At 45.0% G+C, this 24,764-nt stretch overlaps 1 protein-coding gene across 1 annotated transcript; it reads left to right on the top strand.

Moving 5' to 3' along the window:
* Positions 1-8,871: 8,871 nt before the first annotated feature.
* cyp4f3 (cytochrome P450, family 4, subfamily F, polypeptide 3) lies at positions 8,872-20,501 on the top strand (the record flags this gene model as incomplete). Its single annotated transcript, XM_080023843.1, has 14 exons — positions 8,872-8,960; positions 9,590-9,821; positions 10,401-10,545; positions 11,062-11,115; positions 12,076-12,203; positions 15,814-15,935; positions 16,496-16,642; positions 17,084-17,195; positions 17,309-17,375; positions 17,696-17,825; positions 18,234-18,367; positions 18,804-18,868; positions 19,600-19,682; positions 20,288-20,501. The coding sequence occupies 14 exons, from the start codon at positions 8,872-8,874 to the stop codon at positions 20,499-20,501; spliced, it is 1,722 nt and encodes a 573-aa protein (XP_079879969.1).
* Positions 20,502-24,764: the final 4,263 nt, after the last annotated feature.

Raw genomic sequence — 24,764 nt, 5'->3', positions numbered from 1 at the left:
GCAGCATATCTATTCGCGGCCGGATAACTATCGACATGGATGAACATTCCCAAAAAAGAACCAGAAACACCCCCACCACCTCAAGTGATCAGGAGGAGGGAAAAGAGGTTGGAGAAGAAAGTGACCGCGTCGAGCGAAGACGAGAGCAACAGAGGATCTGATGGATTTCCACTTTAAGGAAAATCAAGGGCTAAATTTGTCGGCAGTTCCCTCCAAAGAGGGTGACAGTTCCAGGTTCAGGACGTAAAACCCCATCCATGCCATGTTTTCGCTCAAGCCGGGCACTGATCCGGCTGGTTCCCCTCGTCAGTCGGACCTCTAGGTTAAATCCACATGGATGACTCAAAATCCTGTGGTGGAATGTCGCTTTCTGAACCCTGGTTTTTCCCACCGCCACTTGCTCTCCCTTGGTCCCCTGCCTCCATCCACAGCTCTCCAGGGCCGTGTGGCACCGAGCGGCCCAGCTCCACGAAGAACAACCCGTCCGAGTGGCCGAAGCGCCGCACGCTGAGCAGTGGAAGCTTAACAGGAGGCGACTGCTCACGCGCACCCACTTTCACCAGCAGGAGGGAGGCGGCCGCCAGGCAGAGCCGGGCCTCCCCCCGCCAGCGACTTGGTACGGCCGAGGCCCCTCGGCTTCACAGTGACCGGCCAAACCTTAGACCAGAGCGGGAGGGGGTGCGTTAATGTATTTTATTCCATTAGCTGCAAAAAGGGAGGAGACTTTAATTGAATAAAGATGTTGCCATTTTCAGTTATACTTCATGTACATTCCAGGTATGTATGAGAAGTTTATTGGGAGTTTCAATGATCTTGAAAACGACATTGATCAATTATTAAAAAATAAAAAATAAAAGAATTACTTCATCCCAAATTTCATCAGCTTCTTTTAGCTAATAATTCAGATCGCAAGAGTTAAGTTCTCACATACTTAATCAAGAGTAGTATTTCATTAGATTATTAAAAAAAAAATGTATAAAAATTTGAAATAAATTAGAAATTACTGTTAAATTGTTTAAGGAGAGATGGATGATAAAAATAGTCACTGGAAAAATAATCTTTTATTGGGACACACACACTCACACTCACTGTTTCCACCCACAACGAAATATTATTTTTCCAGTGACTATTTTGATCACCCATCCCTCCAAAAACGAATAAACAGTCATTTCTTCTTTTGTAGAGTTTTAAAATTCATTTTCCTGAAGCGACGCTCCTGCAACCTCACCTCTTGAAATACATCTGCAGGTGCCAGGGTACAATATCCATCATCCTCGTCGTCAAACCCCTGCCCCCTCTCCTCCATCAGGCTCTTGGTGGCCCAGTACCAGTCTTCCTGCTCAGCCCGGTCCTGGGCCACCAGAACCAGGGTCTGGTCCTTGGCGTAGAGCGCCACAGTGTGGCCTCTCTTGGAACTTGTCGTCTTGCTCATGCCAAGACAGCATCGGAGGTAAATCACCCTGTGGATTTGCGATTCCCAATCACAACTTAGAAAAAAGCTTTGAAACTATACCGTACGATACCGTACGACATTTATTCGAGTGTCCTTTTATCCTTGATACTGATTATAATATCTTCTTTATTTTGGAAATGTTTATTTTTATTATTTGTATCATCAAACATAATAACTGAAATGCATCCGTTATAAAAATCCATAAATAAAAGACATGTGGAGGGCCCGTCTAAAAAGGGTCCCGTCAGGCAGCCTCTTCCATGGCTGGCTCATGCTGCATTCAAAGTCCTGCGGGATCTGCGTTCAAGCGTCTGACCCGGTTTGACCTCGGCCGATTTTATACGCCAGGACGGAGGTTTGCGGGAAAACGTTGCTTGTGCATGCACACACCTGTATTCGCGAGTGATAGGGAGGGAAAACGTAACGACGGGTTTCCACGAAAAGCAGCGCTAAACATAAGGATTTACATTTGGCCAATTTGTTCAACATTTATCCAGTAATTCTAAACCATTGTTCCTTGGTATTTAACAAAAGTCAATCCGTTCATTAAAAACTAAACTGGACTCCAAACAAAAGGAAGCGGAAGAAAACTATACTAATATTTAACATCTTGAGGTGAATGTATTCCCCTGAGAACACCTTCTGTAGTACTGTATTGCCTTTGTCTGGTATTTCCATATGTATATTGTTCAACGGTATAATAATAATTATTATTATTGTTATTATAATGCACGTTATAGGAAGCTCGTAGTTCCCCATCTCACCCCCGACTTGAATGGCGCACAGGGTCTTCGAGAGAGACAGGGATTTATAAGTTACTTAAACCAAGAAATAAATAAAACAAATCCTGTAAATTACATTATATATTAATGACAATTTTATTTCACAAGTATAATGAAGTTTTCGTGAGTGTAGGCTTCTTACCTTGGCTTGCTAGTTCCTCCGGCAGACCCCGCCCGGGACCTGAACTTCTCCGCGCTCCCGTACCACTCCAGCCGGCTTGGCCCGGTGTGACTCCCCTCTCTCAGGACAAAATACCTCCGGCGGCTGCGGTCCAGCTCGCCCAGGTAACCCCGCTTCACCACGTCCTCCCTGGGCGTGGAGCCCGGGGTGATGGCCGCGGCCAGTAGGGCGTTGGGGCAGGCGGAGAACCAGCCCTGGTAGAAGCGGTTCGTGGGGTTGAAGCGGGTGCTTTGTATGCCGCCTCCGTCGCGGCGCCGGTCCTCTCCGGCTCCGTGCGGCCCGCCGGGCTCCATCGCAGGCCCCGGCGGAAGGTGAGCGGCGACGAGGAGGAGTTTCTGGAACACCTGCGTCGGAAACACCCTGCTGCTGTTCCGTTCAAAATACAAGCGATATTTATTTTAATCTTTATTTTTAATTTAATTGTTTTTTTTTAATGTTTATGTTGATTGTGTTTTTTTTTGTTGTTTTTTTTTTTTTATTAAAAAAAAAAAAAAAGATCATCAACATAAAAATGAAAGAAAAAAAGAAACACTTGTTTTTATTTTTATTTTTATAAAATCTAGCCACTGGGGGTGCACAAGCCAGTGTATCATCAGTGTCGGTCCCAAGCCCGGATGAATAGAGAGGGTTGCGTCAGGGAGGGCGTCCGGCGTGAAAACCATGCCAATTCAAACATGCGGACATCAAATCTGATTTCCATCCCGGATCGGTCGAGGCCCGGGTTAACCACGACCGCCACTGGTGCCGTTAGCCGACAGGGTGCCAGTGAAAATTGTGCTACTATCGGGCGCAGAAGAAGAAGAAGAAGAGGGGGAAGGCGTGTCGGGAGACAGCAGGAGAGGAAGAAGGGTAGGAGAGTAGAGTTGAGAGTAGGAACTTTGAACGTTGGCACTATGAAGAGTAAAGAGAGAGAGCCGGCGGACACGATGGAGAGAAGGAAGGTAGATGTACTATGTGTACAAGAGACCAGGTGGAAGGGGAGTAAGGCCAGGAGTATCGGAGCCGGGTACAAACTGTTCTACCATGGAGTGGATGTCTGGAGAAATGGGGTAGGGATAGTCTTGACGGAAGAATATGTCAAGAGTGTTTTGGAGGTGACGAGAGTGTCGGACAGAGTGATGAGCATGAAGCTGGAAATTGAGGGGGTGATAATGAATGTGGTCAGTGCATATGCTCCCCAAGTTGGGTGCGAGATGGAAGAGAAAGAAGAATTCTTGAGTGAGTTGGATGTAGTGGTGGAGGGCGTCCCCAAGGGAGAGAGAGTGGTCGTTGGAGCAGATCTCAATGGGCATGTTGGCGAAGGGATCAGAGACATAGGTGACAAGAAGGTGATGGGTAGGTTTGGTGTCAAGGAGAGGAATGTGGAAGGACAGATGGTGGTGGATTTCACCAAAAGGGTGGAATTGGCTGTTGTGAATACGCATTTCAAGAAGAGGGAGGAACACAGGGTGAGATTCACAGGTGCACACAGGTGGACTACATCTTGAGATTAGTGACTGCAGCATGGTGGTAGGGGAGTGTGTTGCTAGGCAGCATCGGATGGTGGTTTGTACAATTAGTCTGGAGGCCAAGAAGAGGAAGAGAGTGAAAGAAGAGCCAAAGATAAAAAGGTGGAAGTGGAAAAAGGAGGAGTGTTGCATGCGTTTTAGGGAAGAGGCAAGGCAGGCAATAGCTGGGAATGAACGGTTGCCAGATGACTGAGAAACAACTGCATAAGTGATGAGGGAGACGGCCAAGAAGGTACTCGGTGTATCATGTAGGAAGAGGAAGGAAGACAAGGACTCTTGGTGGTGGAATGAGGAAGAAGAAGAAGAAGAAAAGAAGAAACATTATTTATATTTATTCATCACACAACACACCACACTATGACACATGCTTGCACACACACACACATGCACATGATGGTGGCCGGTGAAATGGATCCTCTGCTTTTGACCCATCCTGGGTTGTCCTTCCTCCGGGGGCACAGCCAGGAGCAGTGGGCAGCATACGTGGACGCGCCCGGGGACCAGGTGATAAATGTCCATTGCTGGTCAGAAAATGATGGGTGCATGTTTTTGGTGGGGGTCCTTACTGACGTGAGGTGGAGGAAACCCCATGTGAGCACGGGGAGAACATGCAAACTCCACACAGAAAGGCTCCTATTTGGGAGATAACCCGCCGGAGCACGGTGCCAACAGCACCCCAGGCGGGAATCGAACCCAGGACCTTCTTGCTGTGAGGCAGCAGTTGGTGGTGAAGAAGAAATGGGATGGTCAGAGAGATGAAGAAGTAGACAGGAGTACAAGCCGACGCGGTGTAAGGTGAAGAGAGAAATGGCAAAGGCAGAGGAAAAGGCATACGACGAGTTGCATGAGAGGTTGGACAATAAGGAAGGAGAAAATAACTTGTACCGAATGGCAAGACAAAGGGACCAAGCTGGGAAGGATGTACAGCAGGTTAGAGTGATGAAGGATAATGATGGGAATGTGCTGAGTAGTGACGAGAGAGTGTTGAGAAGGTGGAAGCAGTTCTGTGAGGAGTTGATGAATGAAGAAAACGAGAGGGAGAGAAGAGTGGATGATGTGGGGATAGTGGATCAAGAAGTGCAGAAAATTATCAAGGATGAGGTGAGAACAGCATTAAAGAAGAAGAAGAGTGGAAAGGCAGTTGGCCCAGATGACATACCTGGGGAAGCATGGAAATGTTTAGGTGAGATGGCAGTGGTGTTTCTAACAAGACTGTTCAACACCATCCTGGAAAGGGAGAGGATGCTGGAGGAGTGGAGAAGAAGTGTACTGGTACCCATCTTCAAGCATAAGGGAGACGTACAGATCTGTAGTTACTACAGTGGAATAAAGTTGATCAGCCACAGCATGAAGCTCTGGGAAAGTGAAGTGGAGGCTAGTTTAAGAGGAGAGGTGGGGATCAGCGAGCATCAGTATGGTTTCATGCCAGGAAAGAGTACGACAGATGCAATGTTTGCTTTAAGAATGCTGACGGAAAAGTACAGGGAAGGCCAGAGGGAGTTGCACTGCGTCTTTGTGGATTTAGAGAAAGCATATGATAGGGTGCCGAGAAAGGAAGTGTGGTATTGCATGAGGAAGTCGGGGGTGGCAGAGAAGTACGTAAGAGTGGTACAGGATATGTATGAGGGCAGTCAGACAGTAGTAAGGTGTGCAGTAGGCGTGACAAAGGCATTCAAAGTGGAGGTGGGATTCCAACCAAGGATCAGCTCTGAGCCCTCTCTTGCTTGCTGTGGTGATGGACAGGTTAACACATGAAATCAGGCAGGAGTCTTCGTGGACTATGATGTTCGCGGATGACATTGTGATCTGTAGCGAGAGTAGGGAGCAGGTTGAGGAGAGCCTGGAGAAGTGGAGGCATGCATGAGAGAGAAGAGGAATGAAAGTCAGCAGGAGTAAGACAGAATACATGTGCCTGACTGGGAGGGAGAGCGGCGAAAAGCTGAGAATGCAAGGAGTGGAGGGGGAGAAGGCGGATGAGTTGAAGTACTTGGGGTCGACCATCCAAAGCAGCGGAGAGTGCGGGAGAGAGGTGAAGAAGAGAGTAGAGGCAGGGTGGAGTGGGTGGAGAAGAGTGTCCGGAGTGATTTGTGAAAGAAGGGTTCCAGCAAGAGTGAAGGGGAAGGTCTACAGGACGGTAGTGAGACCAGCTGTGTTGTACGGTTTAGAGGCGGTGGCACAGACACAAAGGCAGGTGGCTGAACTGGAGGTGTCAGAGTTGAGGATGTTGAGATTTTCAATGGGAGTGACAAGGATGGACAGGATTAAGAATGAGTACAAGGGAGGGACAGCTCAGCTTGGACAGTTTGGTGAAAAAGTGAGAGAGGTGAGATTTAGATGGTTTGGACACGTGTGTGGGGGAGATGAGAGTTACATTGGGAGAAGGATGCTGCGGATGAAGCTGCCAGGCAAGAGGAAAAGAGGAAGGCCAAAGAGAAGCTTTATGGATGTGGTGAGGGAGGACATGCAGGCGGTTGGTGTAAGGGAGGAAGATGCGCAGAACAGAAGGTGTGGGAGGCAGATGATCCACTGTGGCGACCCCTAACGGGAGCAGCCGAAAGACGAAGAAGTATTTTTTTTTAAATCATTCTGTCTATCATTCTATGATTAAACCAATAATTAATTCATTAAATAAAATGTAGCATTTTATGAAAACAAGTCAATTATTCACAATAATTGAATTATTAAATCATAACCCAAAAAAATAAATAAATTACTCAACGCACCGTTTTATTTTGAAATATCCCATGGAACATCCAAATTGTTAATATAATATTAATATCATGACTATTTATATATATATAAAATCACACTCAAGAAAAATTATCATTGGAACATTGATATTGGAATTGGAGCTTTAAGATATTGGTTCAGTTATATTTTTCTTTGGTATTCTCAAAATAAAATAATTGTGTACATTTCAAGTTTGAAAGACTGATATGATATATCCTAATTATATATCGGTTTAAAGCACGGTCAGCTCACCAGGTGGGTGAGTTTCCTAATTTGATATTATTGGCTGTATGCAAATTAGTATATAGGATGATGCGACAACAAACAGAAAATAATAGTTTGACAGAAAAAGAACTTGGGGTGCTCTTTACATGATAACGATTGAGATGTCAATGTCTAACTGTAATAGAGCCCACAGAAACAGCTCTTCCCAAAGTCTCAAATGCTATTGTGATGAATATGTTCGCTGCTGCTGCTGTTGGACCTCAGTGCAGCTTTTGATACAGTTGACCACCGTATCTTGATTGAGAGGCTTGAACAGCGGGCGGGTAGCTTCTGGGTCAGCCCTGCCGTGATTCTCCTCATACCTCTCTGATAGGAGTTTAGCAGCAACAGCAGTTTCTGTTGCCAGCTTCGCCTCCTCACCTAAAACGCTGCATCGTGGTGTGCCCCAAGGTTCGGTCCTTGGCCCCATTCTGTTCGCCTTGTATATGCTTCCCCTTGGACAGATAATAAGCCACTATAAAGGTAGCTATATTGTCAGTTCTAAATGACTGCCTAAAGTATTGCCTGTATTTACAACTCCCTTTTCACCTGCCTCAGCAAATCGTCTCTGGATCGCGCACAAGTCCAAAATGCTGCTGCTCAACTCGTGACCAGGTGTTAAAAAAGGTTTCGTGTGACACTGATTCTGATTGCTCTCCACTGGCTCCCCATTCAATTCAGAATCCAGTTTAAAGTTCTTGTGATCACCCACAGCATGGAGCTCTGCGTGGTCAGGCACCTGTCTGCATTAAGAGATCTACTGCAGCCCTGTGTCACCAGCAGGTCTCCTCGGTCCTCTGATCAGGGTTTGCTGGTGGTTCCTCGATCAAGACTTACAACCAAAGGGGGCCGTGCTTTTGAGGTTGTGGCTCCTAAACTTTGGAACTCTCTCCCTTTGGACATAAGATCTGTGGACACTGTGAACGCGTTTAGAAAGCAGCTTAAGACCCATTTGTTAAAGCTGGCCTATGTGTAATTTGTCTATTTCTATTTAATTCTGTTTTTATTGTGTTTTATGTATCTATGTATGTTTTGCTTATTGCCTGTGTGAACAACTTTGCGATCTCCCTGCTCTTGAAAGGTGCTATACAAGTTCAATTTTCAAAGGGAAGAGACATCATTTTTCAATTTGGGTCCAACTTCAATAGAGCTACACAACCTTCATCATCCACTGTGTGCCTACTATGGTGAAGATGTCACAAATTTATTGGTAAGATAAACATAAGAATTTGGGTTGCCAACTTCCACGTCAAGACAGTTTCACCACGAAGCACCACCGGACGGTTGCTAAATATTTTCTTAAGAAACAGAAGTAATGCAATAGTAGTGAGGCAAACCAGCCAGTATGGTTGGTCAAAGCAGTCATTTTGGACAGTGCTGAATCCTAATAATGAGTCGGTTAATCAACAACAATGTGAAGTTCATTTTAATTTTCCTTTTGAATGGACAGGGTTACAGGATGGTTAAAGGGTGTTATCGTTGAATATTGGTCTCTGGTTAACTGCACCATTGACCTTCCCTATCTCAGTGGTATTCAAAGTGTGGTGCGCCTCCCTTCCCCCTAGGGGTGTGTGGAGGAATTGCGAGGGGATGTGAGAAAATGAACGATTCTGAACTGAAAATTAAAAGAAAAACAACTTGTGAAAAAAGGTTCTTCATTTTAGAAAACATTATTTTTGTTTGAGTTGACTTTCTTGTGTTACTGTTTGTATGCACCGTTTTTCAGCTTTCCATTAAAACTTTGAAACTTTCTAAACCGATTTCAAGATTCAAGAGGTTTATTCGTCACATACATATACATACTTTTAGTAGTATATAGTAGTATATATACACACTCTTTCATATAGAGTATGAAAGAGTGTGTGTGTGTGTGCGTGCGTGTGTGTGTGTGTGTGTGTGTCTGTGTGTGTGTGTGTGTGTGTATGTGTGTGTGTGTGTGTGTGCGCGCGCAAAATGGTAAAAAAGAGAAGTCACACTGCATCAGACCAAGCAAAAGAGCCCGAGTGGGAGAGACATCTGGAAGAGAGATACAACGTGAGAAGGTGAGAGAGGGAGAAGGTTGCACTTTGTAGAGACACCCGTTGATCCAGAGTTGAGTTGAAGCTCCGTGTCGGCCTACACCACCTTCAGCAGAACCAGGTCGGTGTGTTGACGAAACACTCTGTCTGGCAGGTGCATAATATAGCTTTACAGACGACAGCAAATCAGAAAAAGTCATCTCAGGAAATTCGGTTTTTAAGGAACGGAAGGAGAGGCAAAACATTTTTTTTTAATAGGCAGAAGTAGCCTTGTTATTATTTGTTATTTGTAAATTTCCTTTCAGAGGTGTGTGGTTGTAGGGTAGGCATTTTTAACCTATTCAGTTTTCACATTTTTTGGAATTTTGTTTGGCTTTCTCCATTGTGCACCGTCCACCCTTGTGACACTATTTGAACCGTTGGCACAGTATTCTTAGAACTTAAATGATTATATATTGTGTCAAATTATATTATATACCTAGAACAATTTGGACCAGTGTTTTCAAATTCTACAAGACTTACTTCATTTAACTGGAGATGTTTTTCTCGCCATCTCCGCCTTCCTCCACCTCTATCAACTCCTTTTGCTTCCCCCTAATTTTAAGAGATTGGCATCAACTACCAGCGTCTCCCCACCTCCCTCTCTCTTTCAGGATGAGTGTGGTGGCGTCGTTGGGCGGCCTCTCCTCCCCTCCCTTCCTCCTCTCCGCCGTGCTCCTTCAGAGCGGCCTCTCGCAGGCCCTCGTCGCCGTCGCGGCGGCGCTGGCGGGTGTGGCCGTGGCGGGCGCGGCGTGGCTGCTGCTGCGTCACGCGTGGTACATGCGCCGGCTGTCCTGCTTCAGCTCGCCGCAAACACACTCCTGGCTGGTCGGTCACCTGGGCCAGGTACATGCACGCACGCACGCACGCACACACACACACACACACGCACACACACACACACACACACACACACACACACACAAAACATGTAGCCTTGCAAAAGAGTCACATGAAGAAATATATGTGAGAATGTGTTTTTGGAACTAATGCAACAACACACGTATTTTCACATGCACTTCACACGGGGTGGTAAATGTTATAGATGTGTGAAAAAGTGACTATCATTTAGAAATCTATTCATTTGAAAGGAATTTTAATTAGAACGTGTTTTGTTAATACATTTGGTATTTAAAAACAATGGTTTAGTCCAACCCAAGTAAGCAAGTCTTTATTTTTCAATTCGTTCAGTCGTTCACTCCACTATTATTCTGATATGGTAAAAAAAATATATATATTTTTTTTAAACAAATATATACTATATAATAAAATACACTCAATACAACAAAACATATATAATAACATGTATTATAAAAAAGGTATAAAGTATGTTTGAAATTAATTTATTACATTAATTATTAATTTAATTCGATTCGGTGTGTGTGTGTGTGTGTGTGTGTGTGTGTGTGTGTGCGTGTGTGTCAGATGCTGAACACGGAGGAGGGTCTCCGGGCCGTGGACGTGCTGGTGCAGACCCACACACACTCCTGCAGCTGGTTCATGGGACCGTTCTACCACCTGGTCCGGGTCTTCCACCCCGACTACACCAAGCCCCTACTGCTGGCTCCTGGTACAAATACTTTTGTACCAGAATCGTGAGAGTGAATCTGATGCACGCACAATGTCTTAAAATACTATGAGGACCCTGAATGATGGGGACGGAATTATGAGATGAACTATGCGATTATGGGGACACCAGATGGGTTCATGAAGATGCCAATGTCCTATTATAGTGGTGGGTACTCGGGTGTGTAGTCCTTTGAAACCATATTATATGCATAGACATGCGCACGCACGCGCACACGCACACGCACGCACACACACACACACACACACACACACACACACACACACACACACACACACACACACACACACACACACAAACAAAACTTGTAGCCTTGCAAAAGAGTCACATGAAGAAATATATGTGAAGTGAAGTGAAGATGTTCGTTTTAGAAGTTTCTCTTTTCCTTCTTTCTTTCTTTCCTTCTTTCTTTCTTTCCTTCTTTCCTTCTTTCCTTCTTTCTTTCTTTCTTTCTTTATTTCCTTCCTTCCTTCCTTCCTTCCTTCCCTCCATCCGCAGCGTCCATCACAGTGAAGGACGAGCTGTTCTACGGTCTGCTGCGCCCATGGCTGGGTGGGTTCCTGCTCCCGGAGACACAGCTACTGAAGAAATACAATAGAAAAGAGACACGTCAATTAAAGCATAGTTAAAATAATGCAATGATAAACAAACAACCGCTAAAAATAACAAACCTTAAAACAACTGCATTTAGCTCTAAATCGTAGGTCATTTAATTAATTCATATCACCAAACGTAATAGAATAAAAAGTCGGACGCACTGAAAGGATGACGTGGTGCGCGACTCCCCCCTGGTGGTACACTAGAGGTCACAGGTTTTACGTCCATAAAAAACAGCATTAAAATATTCGAAAAACAATAATTCAAATAATATTACGCGTGGATCAGATACATTTTGTCTTTAAATATGAAAATGTCATTTTAATTCACAGTGTGAGCTCGAACTGAAACTCCAAAACGACGGTACATTCATATATATATATATATATATATATATATATATATATATATATATATATATACATAATAATTATTATTATTATTATTATTATTTTTTTTTGATTATGTATTCATACCCAAATCCCGAAAAGCAAGTGTCCTTGACCTTAAACGAAACACCCACGCAACAAAACTGCTGACACTGAGAATTCGGGATTTCCACCCCAAAACTGCCTCTGACTGGCCCTGGAAATCGATGGACCAAACATAGTAAAGGATCCACATGTTGAAATGAGTGATCAGCCAATCACAGAAGTGGATCTGTACAGACGGCGCACAAAACCAACACAACTTGTTTGATGAACTGTTTGTATTATTTTTATTTTCATTTATTTTTACATTTACATTTTTATTTTATTTTGATTAGGCTTAATTCTCTCACAACCCTTTGTTTCTGTTTGATGCAGAGTCCAAGTAATTACGGTAAAGATGTTAATAGTTTAAAATGGTGTGTCTTGAATCCCTAATTAAAACCATTTAAAGACTATTTTCATGAACATTTCTCTGTCATGGCAGGTCAGAGTATCTTGCTAAGCAACGGAGAAGAGTGGTCCCGCCGGAGACGGTTGCTAACGCCGGCGTTCCACTTTGACATTTTGAAGGGCTACGTTGGCGTGTTCAACACCTCGACAAACACGTTGCATGTAAGGTGCACATACAGCAATTAATGCTTCACACCCAATGCGCATACACATCCAACAGTTAGACCCCACCCGGCCGTCGAGTGTACTGCGGTTGGGTTTCGCGTCCCTAAATATGTCAAATGGAAGATTTTTTTCTTTTTCTCTTCTTTTTTTTCAGAACAACAGTTAGTAGTTTGATCAGCTGGACATTTACAATTTTCACTGAATGAGACTTTGAAATTAACTTGATATAGTGTTTGCAAAATGCAAATAAAAATAAGCAAAATTCGCTAATATGAAAATATATTTATTCATACTGAATATGGTGACATATTTACTTAGTTTTAAATTAAAAACTTGACCGACGTAACTTCCAATCGTACTGTTGGACCGAAGCTTGTCGGTTGAAAATTTTGAACGCACGGGGAAATTCCGCAAAGCAGAGAGGGCTTATTGCAGAGGAGACGGGGCTTATCACACAAGAGGTGGGGCTTATCACAGAGGAGGCGGGATTTATCACATAGGATGCTGGGTTATCGCAGATGAGGCGGGCTTATCAAATAGGAGGCGGGGCTTATCGCAGAGCGGGTGGAGCTTAACGCAGAGAAGGCGGAGAAGAAAGACAGCCTCTACATGGCCACCCCTACAAGTAGCTAAGAGTAGTTGCAAGGTTGCATGATCCTAAGCGAAACCAATGTCTTCACAACATCTGCAGACCGCATCGCTAGCGTTAGCGCTACTTCAGCACAACGTCAAAGGCCTCACCATAGCCAAGATCAATATCCTTAAACAAATAGCCAGCAAAAACAATGTGACGGTGATTCTACTGCAGGAGACCAGGTATACCCTGGCCGGATACATTGCCAAAAAAACACCATGGCATGGCTACGTTCGTCCGCAATGGTATGGCCTGGTCAGCTATAGGACAATCCCCAGAAAGCGCAGAGGTAGAATGGATCACAACGGAAGTGCAAGACACAACCATCGTCAACATCTACAAGCGACTTCCGAACAGACTGACCCCATTGTCGCTGCCAGATGTCCCAGCCCCTGCCGTGTATGCTGGAGACTTCAATAGCCATCATACAGAATGGGGCTCCAACGCTCATGGTGACTTCCTGGTAGACTGGGCCTCTACTGCTGAGGCGACACTCCTATACGATCCGAAGGAGCCGTGCACTTTCTACTCTGCACGATGGAACAGCACCACCAGTCCAGATCTGGCATTTGCAAAATGGCAGAACAACCAGCCACTCCCTGTTAGACACATCCTGGAGATGTTCCCCCGGTCACACCATCGACCGTCGCTCATCACCATCCCATCCCTGGTCCAACCAGTGCAAGGGAGGGATGCCAAGAGGTGGAACTTCCGCAAAGCAAACTGGGCAGGCTTCACGACACTCGTGAACAAGGCAGCTGCTGGCCTACCACACCCATGCAACAACAACCTGAACAATGCCTACGACTCATACTGCAAGATGCTGCTAGCTGCCGCCAATAAGAACATCCTACACGGTATACGCAAAGCCTACGTTTCCTGCTGGGATGACGAATGTGAAGACCTACTTCGCTCCCATGCAGAAGCACAAACCAGCGAAGACAGGGACAAAGCAGCAGATGATCTACTCTATAGACTAAATGAGAAACGGCGGCAACAATGGACAGAGACTGTGGAATCTATCAACTTCACACACACCAGCCGCCGGGCATGGCAGACCATGAACAAGATGACCGGAAGGTCAACAACCCAGCACAGTGCCCCATCACCGCAAACTCCATCACGTCACTCCTGCTAAGTAATGGCCGCTTCCCTAATGCGGACAAGGACTTGGCCAGAACAACATCAGCAAGAGTCCATGAGCTGTTCAGGGCCCCAGGATGCGATTCCAACCTATCCACTGATTTCACAACACCAGAAATCGAACAGGCCATCCAACGCCTGAAGACCAGTAAGTCACCAGGTGTAGTCAGCATTCACTCAGAGTACATTAAACATCAAGGCAAGAAGGCGACCGACTGGCTGCGCTCCTTCCTCTCTACATGTCTCCAACATTCAAAGCTGCCAAAGATCTGGTGCCGTGCCAAGGTGATCGCCTTGCTGAAGCCAAACAAGCCAAGCGACGACCCGAAGGGATACCGGCCCATCTCATTGCTCTGTGTTCCATACAAGCTCCTCGAACGTCTTATCCTGGCGCGTCTCAACCCAGTGATCGACCCCCAGCTGCCCTAAGAACAAGCTGGGTTTTGAAGCGGTAGTTCAACGGCAGACCAGGTGACCCTCCTGTGCAAAGACATAGAGGGCAGCTTCCAGGCAAGAGAGAAGGCCGGCACCGTTTTCCTGGACCTCACAGCCACATATGACACTGTCTGGCTACGTGGACTACACATGAAGCTTCTGGAAACCATCCCAGACAAGCACATTGTGAGCTTCATAATGGAGATGCTGAGCAACCGCAGCTTTCGGCTACACACCAGCAAAGGCCAAAGCAGTAGGGTGAGAAAGCTCAAGAACGGTGTCCCACAAGGCTCAGTGCTGGCACCTATGCTGTTTAACATATATATCCGCGACATACCTGCCACACAATCAAGGAAGTACGGCTATGCAGATGACCTGGCCATCCTACTGAGCAAGCCATCCTGGGAAGCAGAGGAGGGCCTCTCTGAAGACATGAACATCCTGTCTTCATACCTGAAGAACTGGCACCTCAAGCTCAGTGCTGACAAGACCGTATCGTCAATGTTCCACCTCTACAACAAAGAAGCGTCCCATGAAATGAACATCATGGTTGACAACACCCGGCTACAGTACTAGCCCTTCCCCACATACAGTACCTTGGCGTGAAGCTTGACAGAACACTGTCATTCAGACAACACCTGGATAAGGTCAAGGTAAAGACCACCTCCCGCCCCGTGCTGATACGTCGTCTAGCCGGCACCACATGGGGAGCCTTCACAAAGACACTGCGCATTTCCACCGGAGGAAGGACAACCCAGGATGGGTCAAACGCAGAGAATCCATTTCACCGGCCACCATCAAAGCATGTGCATGTGTGTATGTGTGCAAGCATGTGTTATAGTGTGGTGTGGTGTGTTGCGTGATGAATAAAGACTTCTTCTTCTTCTTCCGGTCTGGTGCCGTAGCCCCCACGTCAACAAGCTGGACACTGCCCTTAAGACCGCACTGAAAGGCACAGGCGAGTGAATCCCACCTCCTCCACAAAATCGCCTCAAGTCCCGGCGCCCCTTTGCCATACACGCCCAAGAACTGCTGCGCACAACACCACCGGGCCCCAAACGGCAAACGTGGTCTGAGGGCCTTGATGCTAGGATGCTGGACTGGCTCGCCTAAACAGAGCTGAAGGTCTAAGGACATACGCCAGAAGAAGCAAAGGACAGAAGAAGGCAGGGCATATCGCAGATGTGGCTGGGCTTATCACAGAGCGGGCGGAGCTTAATGCAGAGGAGGCGGAGCTTACCACACAGGAGGCGGAGCTTATCGCAGCGCATCAGCTTGTGCCGCGCAAGATCTGAGTCCATCGACACAAAGGGAATCTGTTTGATTGGTCACATAATTGTTTACGTGGTTCATTCTTGCCCTTCTCCGTCTGCTTGTCTTGTTCTTCTGTTCCAGGCCAAGTGGCAGCGCCTGCTGACAGAGGACACATCCAACATGGAGATGTTCCACCACATCAGCCTGATGACGCTGGACAGTTTACTGAAATGTGCTTTCAGCTACAACAGCCACTGCCAGGAGTGAGACCACTTCTTCTGTTCTGCAAAATTTAGATAGATAGATAGATGGAAGGATGGATGGATGGATGGATGGATGGATAGATAGACAGACAGACAGGTAGGTAGGTAGGTAGGTAGATAAAAAAGAATAAAACCTGACAGCTGTATACAATAAAATGTGGCAATATACACCAAACCTAATGATAAACAGCTAATACATCCTATTAAATAAAATAAAAATGACAAATAAAATAAAGTGATTGAATGAATAAATACAAATAAAATGACCCAAAGGGGGACAGGCGGGAAAAATGTTGTCATACATATTTACTAAAGAAATAAACAAAACAAACAGTGAAAACGGGAATGTACAATAACCCTCATGATCAGCATTACATACGAGCCCAAACAGTTGACAGAAAAAAAATAAAAACCTAAATAAATAAACCTAAAAATGTCAAGACTAAATGGAATGTTGGCAACAAACTTCAAAAATGAACAGTAAACGTATACCTCATGACTTTTTTCCCCTAAATGGTACATCTTTCTCTCTCTCTCTCTCTCTCGCTCTCTCTCTCTAGGACGTCCAGTGACTATGTGTCGGCCATCGTAGAGCTGGGGGAGCTGATCATCGATCGGCGCCAAAAGATTCTCCATCACTGGGACTGGATTTACTGGAGGACTCAACAGGGAAAACGCTTTCAACACGCCATCAACACAGTGCACAAGTACGAGCCAGGACAGAGATATCGATAATCATTTAGAAACATTTCCTGTGTCACTGTACTCTATTGTGATTGGTCAATAGCGGTTATCAGTGGCCAGTTGTTTCTGAACATGACTGATCCGTTTGTAATGACCGTTGCCGCGGGCAACCACTTCGCCACCTGATCTCACGTTCCTCGCATCACTCCGCCTACATTCTCAGGTTGACATTAGCTAGTGGCGCCATCTTGTGATGCTGCACGGAACCTACAATGGAGGACTCGGAGAGATGAATGCAGACATCGATATCAAAATCCCAACGTCCCACTCAGAGTCGTTTCACGATGAATGTCCAACTGTAAAATTCTGTCTTTAATGATGACGGACGAGCATCACAACAGCACAGTGTCGCTCTGGGAGCTGAAACCAAGTTCTTCATATCAAGCTGAAGTGGGTGTGTGCAGGTTCACCAGAGACGTGGTCCAAGAGCGCAGAGCCCTCATCAGTCGACAGCCGGACCCCTCCACAGCACCGCAGAGGAGGAAGGACTTCATCGACATCATTCTGCTGGCACGGGTGGGTGCACGGGGGACAAAATATAATATTGGAAATGAGCACAAGAAAAAATGATCATAGGTAAAAGGGAATAAAATGCCATTGTGTGCGGTGGTTTTGATGTCTACGTGCAGGACGAGCAGGGGCGGGGCCTAACAGACAAGGAGATTCAAGCAGAGGCCAACACCTTCATGTTTGCAGGTCAGAGTCATTTAAATTAAATTTGATAAAATTAAATTAAATACAATTAAATAAAATGAAATAAAATAAAATTAAATTCCCCCAGACCAAACCGAACGAGCCTCCGTGATTGGCTGGCAGGTGTTCAGGTGTTAGAATTGAATATCGCAACACCCCAAGCAACAATTTCATCGACGTTGTCGCATTCATCCATTCAAGTCCTCCATTGTAGTTTCGAGGTCTAACAGTCATTACTGACAGATCAGCGGTCATTATTCGGAAATAACTGACCGCAATGTGGCGTTCCACTGCCACGCCCTCCCCCGATCTCTCCTCCCAAGGTCACGATACGACGGCCAGCGCAATTTGCTGGACGCTGTATAACTTGGCGTGTCACGCCGACTACCAGGAGAAATGCCGCCAGGAAGTGACCGAGCTGATGCGAGGACGAACGGGACAACAACTAGAGTGGTGAGAACGTATCAGCTGAGAACATCCCGGTGGTCATTCAAGATGGGATGGATTATCATAAAAATCATATCTCCGGGTACAATCAGTAATATAATATTTGTTTGTTGTGCAAACCGACCATGGTATGTCAGTGTTGGGTTTGCAAATGCTGTTGGACAGGTAGACTAGGTCACACCTGTCAATCTCCACTCAAGCCCCGCCCCCGGAACAACGTATCCCCAAACTGGTTGACTTTAGTTTGAGCAGCGTGGACGAACATTCAGCGACCAAACGACCCGTCTGATACCAAGCTAAAGCCTCCTGGAGGAGGAGCACCACGTGTGGCAATGTTGGTGTAGTTTCTATGCATTCCTTTAGAGGGCGCTATGGGCCAGTAATTGTCCAATGTTACCGTTTGCACCTTTCAAGGGACGACCTGTCCAACCTCCCCTTCACCTCCATGTGCATCAAAGAAAGCCTCAGGCTGCACTCTCCTGTTCTGGCCGTCACCAGGCGGTACAGCCAGGACATGCCTCTGCCTGGCCACAGGACTGTGCCTAAAGGTACAACCTCACACACAGTCATACACTTTCATACACACAGTAATGCACACTGTCATACACACTGTCATACACACAGTCCTACATGCGGTCATACACAGTCATACACTGTCATGCACACTGTCATGCACACTGTCATACACAGTCATACACAGTCATACACAGTCATACACAGTCATACACTGTCATGCACACTGTCATGCACACAGTCATACACAGTCATACACAGTCATACACAGTCATACACAGTCATACACATTTATACACACAGTCATACACTGTCATGCACACAGTCATACACACTGTCGGTGTGCGGTTGTTCTGGGTTACACTCCAACTCGCAACCGATTGCATTGGTCATAAATGCTGGTGTGACCGGGTTTTAAGGTACTTTGGATAAACCCCATAATGACCAATGTTTCCATGTGTCCTCCAACAGGTGCGATCTGTTTGGTCAGTATTTATGGAACGCACCACAACCCAGATGTCTGGACAAATCCATATGTAAGGAACACAACTTCAGTTTTTCTTTAACCCGTCTAGTTTGGCCTGGTATCTTATTCACTGATTCCGATTTTTAATTATCATAATTTGTACTTTTAAAAACAAGTATAAATAGAATTGGTCTACATTATCAGGGGTAATAAAAGTCTGAGGGGCGAATTTACAACGAAATCTATTGCGCCCGCTAATAGCACCATCAATTGTGCATCAATTGGGGCCGCTGTCTGCGCCGTCTCAGTGTCCTATTCACTAAAGATATTGCTCTTATGATATGACAGCACAAAGACCCTTGTTTTGCATTTCATTGCAATTATCACTTTAATTATCAATTATCAATGTGACAAAAGAAATTATAAGGGCGGGGGGGGTGCCTGACATGGGACACATGTTTTTTTTGTGTCCTTAAATTAGGAAAAGGTCAAAAATATTCCTATTGTAATAGGAACTATTTCTATTGTATACGCAGGTTTAGCGGCCACAAAAGCCGCGCAATCCTCTTGTGAATTCGCCGAGCATTTTGAAATGATTCAAAATGGTGAAATAAGGCACCTTTCTCTCCATCTACTACATTAAACAACAACAGACAAAACAAAAAAATCTTGTTTTACTTTTGCCTTTTTCATTGTTTCTGTCTGCCTGTGTTTTTTGTTTTTTTTTGTAAGTTAAGGGATTAATACTTGCTTGAAAACTGGGCCTGCTTTCACTTCCATCGCTGCGTGTCATTCCTTCAGGAGTTTGACCCTCTGCGCTTCCACTGGGCCAACACAAGGGGGCGCTCTTCACATGCCTTTATACCTTTTTCATCTGGCCCCAGGTAGGCTTGACCAAAGCCAACAATTTTTCCTTTTTCTGAAAGAAAGTTTGTGAACATTTTTTAACATCAATCAAACGCTGACATTTTACACAACTGTAGAACTCCATGGGTACTACCACTGACTAAAACAAAATATAACCCTAATGAGCCGATATCGCACAGAAACATTTCAAAATGATACCAGAAACTGGAGGTCACATGACTTAGATATGGCCAATGTAGAGGGGTATGTGACATTTAGACTGGAGGTAATTAAGCCACATTCAACTCATATTAATTGAACCATTAAATTATTACATTAAACCATGAGCTTAATGTGTCGCCAAAATCTCGACTTAGTTCAATTACTCTTAATATTCATACATTTCTCAAATTTCGTCCATTGTGACATCTCATGAAACCCAGTGTGTGGTTCCATTTTCCGATTTTTCTATAACTCACTAGGCCTTGTTGAGCTCACGTTTTTGGCCTTGTTCCCAGACCTTCCCTCGGTTTGAACGATCGTTCATTTAGAGCAATTAGCATGAATCGATGGCGTGATGAAGTAGGACTAACACAAGCGTGTGCGTGTGCGTCATTGTGTTACCGCGTTTGCCTCTCCATAGGAACTGCATCGGTCAGAAGTTCGCTATGGCCGAGCTGCGTGTCGTCGTGGCGATGACCCTGCTGAGGTTCCATCTGTCTCCGGGAGTGGACCCGGACCTCGTGGGGTCCGCCTCCGCCTCCGCGGGCGCCCGCCGGCTCCCCCAAGTGGTTCTACGTGCTGAGGGGGGCCTGTGGCTGCAGCTCCGACCTCTGACCCCACCCCAATCAAACTAAGTGTCCAAATTCTCATTTCTCGCTTTTATTATTATTTTTTTACTTGTTTTCACTTGTCATGAAGAGCTTTATAAAATAAACTCTCTATAAAATAAGGATTACGATTAAAAAGCGGCCACGTGATGATGTCGAGCAAACTTTGCAAGCCAACTTTGATCCAACTGATTTGCTTTTTATTTTTACATTTTCCTGCGGAAACCTTAGCCGTATTCATTTTTTATGTCGACTGGTTTGGTGTTGATGAAGAAAATAAGCCCCCAACCTGTGAGGAGTGAAAATTTGCATGGGCGAACGTCTTTGTCTCGTTCAGAAACTGATGATGGATTAAATGTGTTGGTGTATTAAAGGAAAAGTGTGTTTTAGTTTTTACATGCCAACAAAGACGACTGAATCACAGGTTTTAGGGAGGTTTACTGCATATTGTGTTAGGGAAAGGGAGAGCCTACTGATGTGAATGTCAGTATTAACTACTTCATACTTATATTATACCCTTTATTATTCAGAAATTTTGATACATTTGATATTTTTTAATGTTGTGTGTTGTGATTGGAAAGTTTTATTTAAGTCTTAACAGTCACTGCAGGGGTCCATCTGAACATTCATAAATATCTGATCCAAATAAAGTCCGGAGCTTCATTATAGAGATTTGACCAAAATGACCTCCATAGACTCTGTACTGTCCCGTCAAGTCAAGTCAAGTCTGAGTCACTGTCAAATCTGAGAGTCAAGCCTGCTTCACACTGAATGCGACAAGTGACAACAACAAAGCCGAAGTCCATTCATTCCTATGGTGAGTCGCATTCCACACATGTAAAGCTGTGACGCTTGGCGATAAGCTCCGGTTCCTCTGAGATATAGTCCTGTTCCTCTGAGATAAACTCCTGTTCCTCTGCGATAAACTCCTGTTCCTCTGAGATAAAGTCCTCTTCCTCTGAGATAAAGTCCTGTTCCTCTGAGATAAACTTCTGTTCCTATGAGATAAAGTCCTGTTCCTATGAGATAAGCTCCTGTTCCTCTGAGATAAACTCCTGTTCCTATGAGATAAGCTCCTGTTCCTATGAGATAAGCTCCTGTTCCTCTGAGATAAAGTCCTGTTCCTCCGGGATTTCCACATCCGGTCAAGTGCCGAGATGCGTTATGTGAGCAAATTTTACGACCCATGCGTTTCATGAATTTCGGATTCGACATTACGACCGGAAGTTACGCCAGTCAAGTTTTTTTATTGGAACTGGTATTAAAACTAAGTAAATAAGTCACATATCTAAAATAATTCTTATTAATGCTAACCTTGGATGTCAACATAATCATTAACAATAAATCTCTTTCGTGGGTCATTTTTATTTTTGTCCGCACTTTGCAAATATTCTATCAAGGAAGTTTCTCATTCGGGAACACGGTCCAGTAGATGCTCCAGCTGAGCAAACTTCTCGCTGTCGTGTTGGAACGCACAAGCTCTCCCCTTTTCCCCGCCATGTTTGTGATGCGAAACAGTCAACGCTAGGGCGACGACCCGACCGCCGGATGTGATCACGGATACGGTGCGACGTGGGCTTCAGAGTCTTTCACAATGTCAACTTCAGTGAACATTGTGACTCATGTTAATGGGTCTTTAGGGGAAATCCCGATTGCGCAGCAACACAGAAGTCATGACACACACGCCCAGGGAGGTATTCACTGGGTGAACTTCAACAATAAAGAAATTCATTTGAATAATGGCCTCCACAAGATCCAGTCAGGGTGTGTCAGGCCATTAAACAAATAAATACTATCAGAGCCTTAACTGTATTTGTGGGTTATGTTTGTAGGCCTGATAAACAGGAGATTTAAAGTTAATACAGGGCAGAACCTTTCTAATATCGAAACAAAGACATGCTGTTATCATGGTTAATTATATGATTTGAAACAGATCAATTGAGTTTTTAACGTACTTAAGATGCAATTATATTATTAAATATGAATGATTACATAAGATATATAAGACATACACTACTCACAAAAAGTTAGGGATATTTGGCTTTTAGGTGAAATTTCAGGATGAACCTAAAATGCACTATAACCTTTACAGGTGAACTTAATTTGACCTTCTCTAAACTTTTGAATGCACATGTCCAACTATTGAATGTTTCAGTACTTTCTGCACAACTTGCTGTTCTCTAACAAGGAGCTGAACGGCAAAATTCACAACAGGTGTTTGTTCCATGAATCGACCAATACATTTCCTGGTTCAATTAGAATTGGTATTTAAACAGTCCTCTTCATCATGCTGTTCACATTTTGACGTCATGAGACCAAGACGACACCTAACAACTGATCAACAGTACCTCGCCTTGTGAGGCTTCAAACAGGATGTTCTCAGAGGGAAGTGGCCACTGAGCTTAGAGTGTCACAGAGTGTCATCAGCAGGTTGCAACAGAGATACAGAGACTGGAAGAGTCACAGAAAGGCATAGAAGTGGACGTCCTTTGGCCACATCCCACACTAATGAGCGCTTCATTGTGAACAGTGCCCTGCGGAACCGGATGATGAATGCCACTCAACTCCAGGCATATTTAAGGGAGGTGAGAGGCACCTAAGTGTCACGTCAGACCATTCAAAACCGTTTACATCAGCGTGGTCTGCGTGCTAGACGACCTGCAAGGGTACCTGACCACACCACCAGGCACAGGCATCATCGTCTTGCACGGGCCAGGGAGCATTTACGCTGGACGAGGGGACAGTGGCCTCAGTGCTGTTCTCTGATGAAAGTCGATTCACGTTGAGCAGAAATGATGGCCGCCAACGATGCTGGAGACGTCAAGGAGAGCGCTATGCATCAGCCACTGTTGTCAACAGACGAGCCTTTGGTGGTGATGGTGTTACAGTGTGGGCAGGTGTGTCTAGTCAATACAGAACTGCCCTACACTTTGTGAATGGTACAGTGACAAGCCCATACTACCTGAATAACATCATTAATCCAGTCATTGTGCCCCTGCATGAACAACACAGGCCTAAGTTCATCTTCATGGACGACAATGCTCCAGCTCATCGAGGTGGCATCATTAGGGAACGGCTGCTGGAGACTGGGGCACCTCAAATGGAGTGGCCTGCACTTTCTCCAGACCCGAATCCCATAGAAAACCTATGGGATCAGCTGAGTGGCCGTGTAGAGGCTCGTAACTCTGTGCCCCAGAACCTCAATGACCTGAGGGCCGCCCTTCAAGAAGAGTGGGGGGCCAGGCCTCAGCAGACAATAAGTCGACTTGTGAACAGCATGAGACGTCGTTGTCAAGCTGTAATTGATGCTCAAGGGCACATGACAAGTTATTGAGACATTGACATTTTTTGTTGTGGTAAACCCACCACTGTTGTTGGCTTTTGTTTCAATAAATTGTTTGAGATGAGGAAAGCACCATTGCATGCTTCTACTTAAATGCCCTACTTTCATGATATAATATCACTGTAGCGTGAACTTCTTACATTTTCCATAAATTTCACCCAAAAGCCAAATATCCCTAACTTTTTGTGAGTAGTGTATATACATATATAGACATTTTGATAACATCACTTGAGCAACAGACCTTGAATGGCCACAACACATTTGTACAGTCACAGACAGACAGATGGATAGATACTTTATTCATCTCCAGGGGGAAATTGCAGTGTCAAGCAGCTCAGTACAATACAATGAAAAATACCATTAAAATTTGTATTAAAAGGGAAAATGGTAACATATGGAAAATACACAATAAATCTGAGTTACACAATAAAAAATATGGCAATATACACTAAACCTAATGATAAACAACATATATGACCTAAAATTAACAGACACTGAAGAAAGAAAGTTTATTTGGGCAAAAGCGGAACAAACAGATAAGAAGTTAAAACAACATAAAGAACAATCCAAGTTAAAATGCCATTAAACGGAAGTGGAAGCACACAGCCCGGTGTCAGAATTGTTCAACATGTTGATTTGCATATGCTTTACCTGCTCCAGCCTGTTTTTCTGCTCCGGGAACAGGAGGAGTCCACCGCCTGGCACGGGGACAGACACGACAGACGGCGGCTGCTGCTAGGACCCGAGCGCCTGAAACGAGCGGGTACGGTCTCGCTGAGGCTTCGAAGGAATGTGCATTGAAATGTCTCCCGCGTAGGGTTGAAAACACAAAATGTGAAATGAGAAGCGAGTTAAGTCGTTATTCAGTCCGCTGGGGAAGTTCGGGATCTGTGCCGCGAGACGAACCACGTGGGCTGCTCACAAACCCACCTTGAAGTGTAGAACTG

Source organism: Zeus faber, assembly GCF_960531495.2.
Source record: "Zeus faber genome assembly, chromosome: 2".
Classification (NCBI taxonomy): Eukaryota; Metazoa; Chordata; class Actinopteri; order Zeiformes; family Zeidae; genus Zeus; species Zeus faber.
The sequence above is the reverse complement of the archived record's forward strand: the minus strand, read 5'-3'. Positions and strand labels throughout refer to the sequence as shown.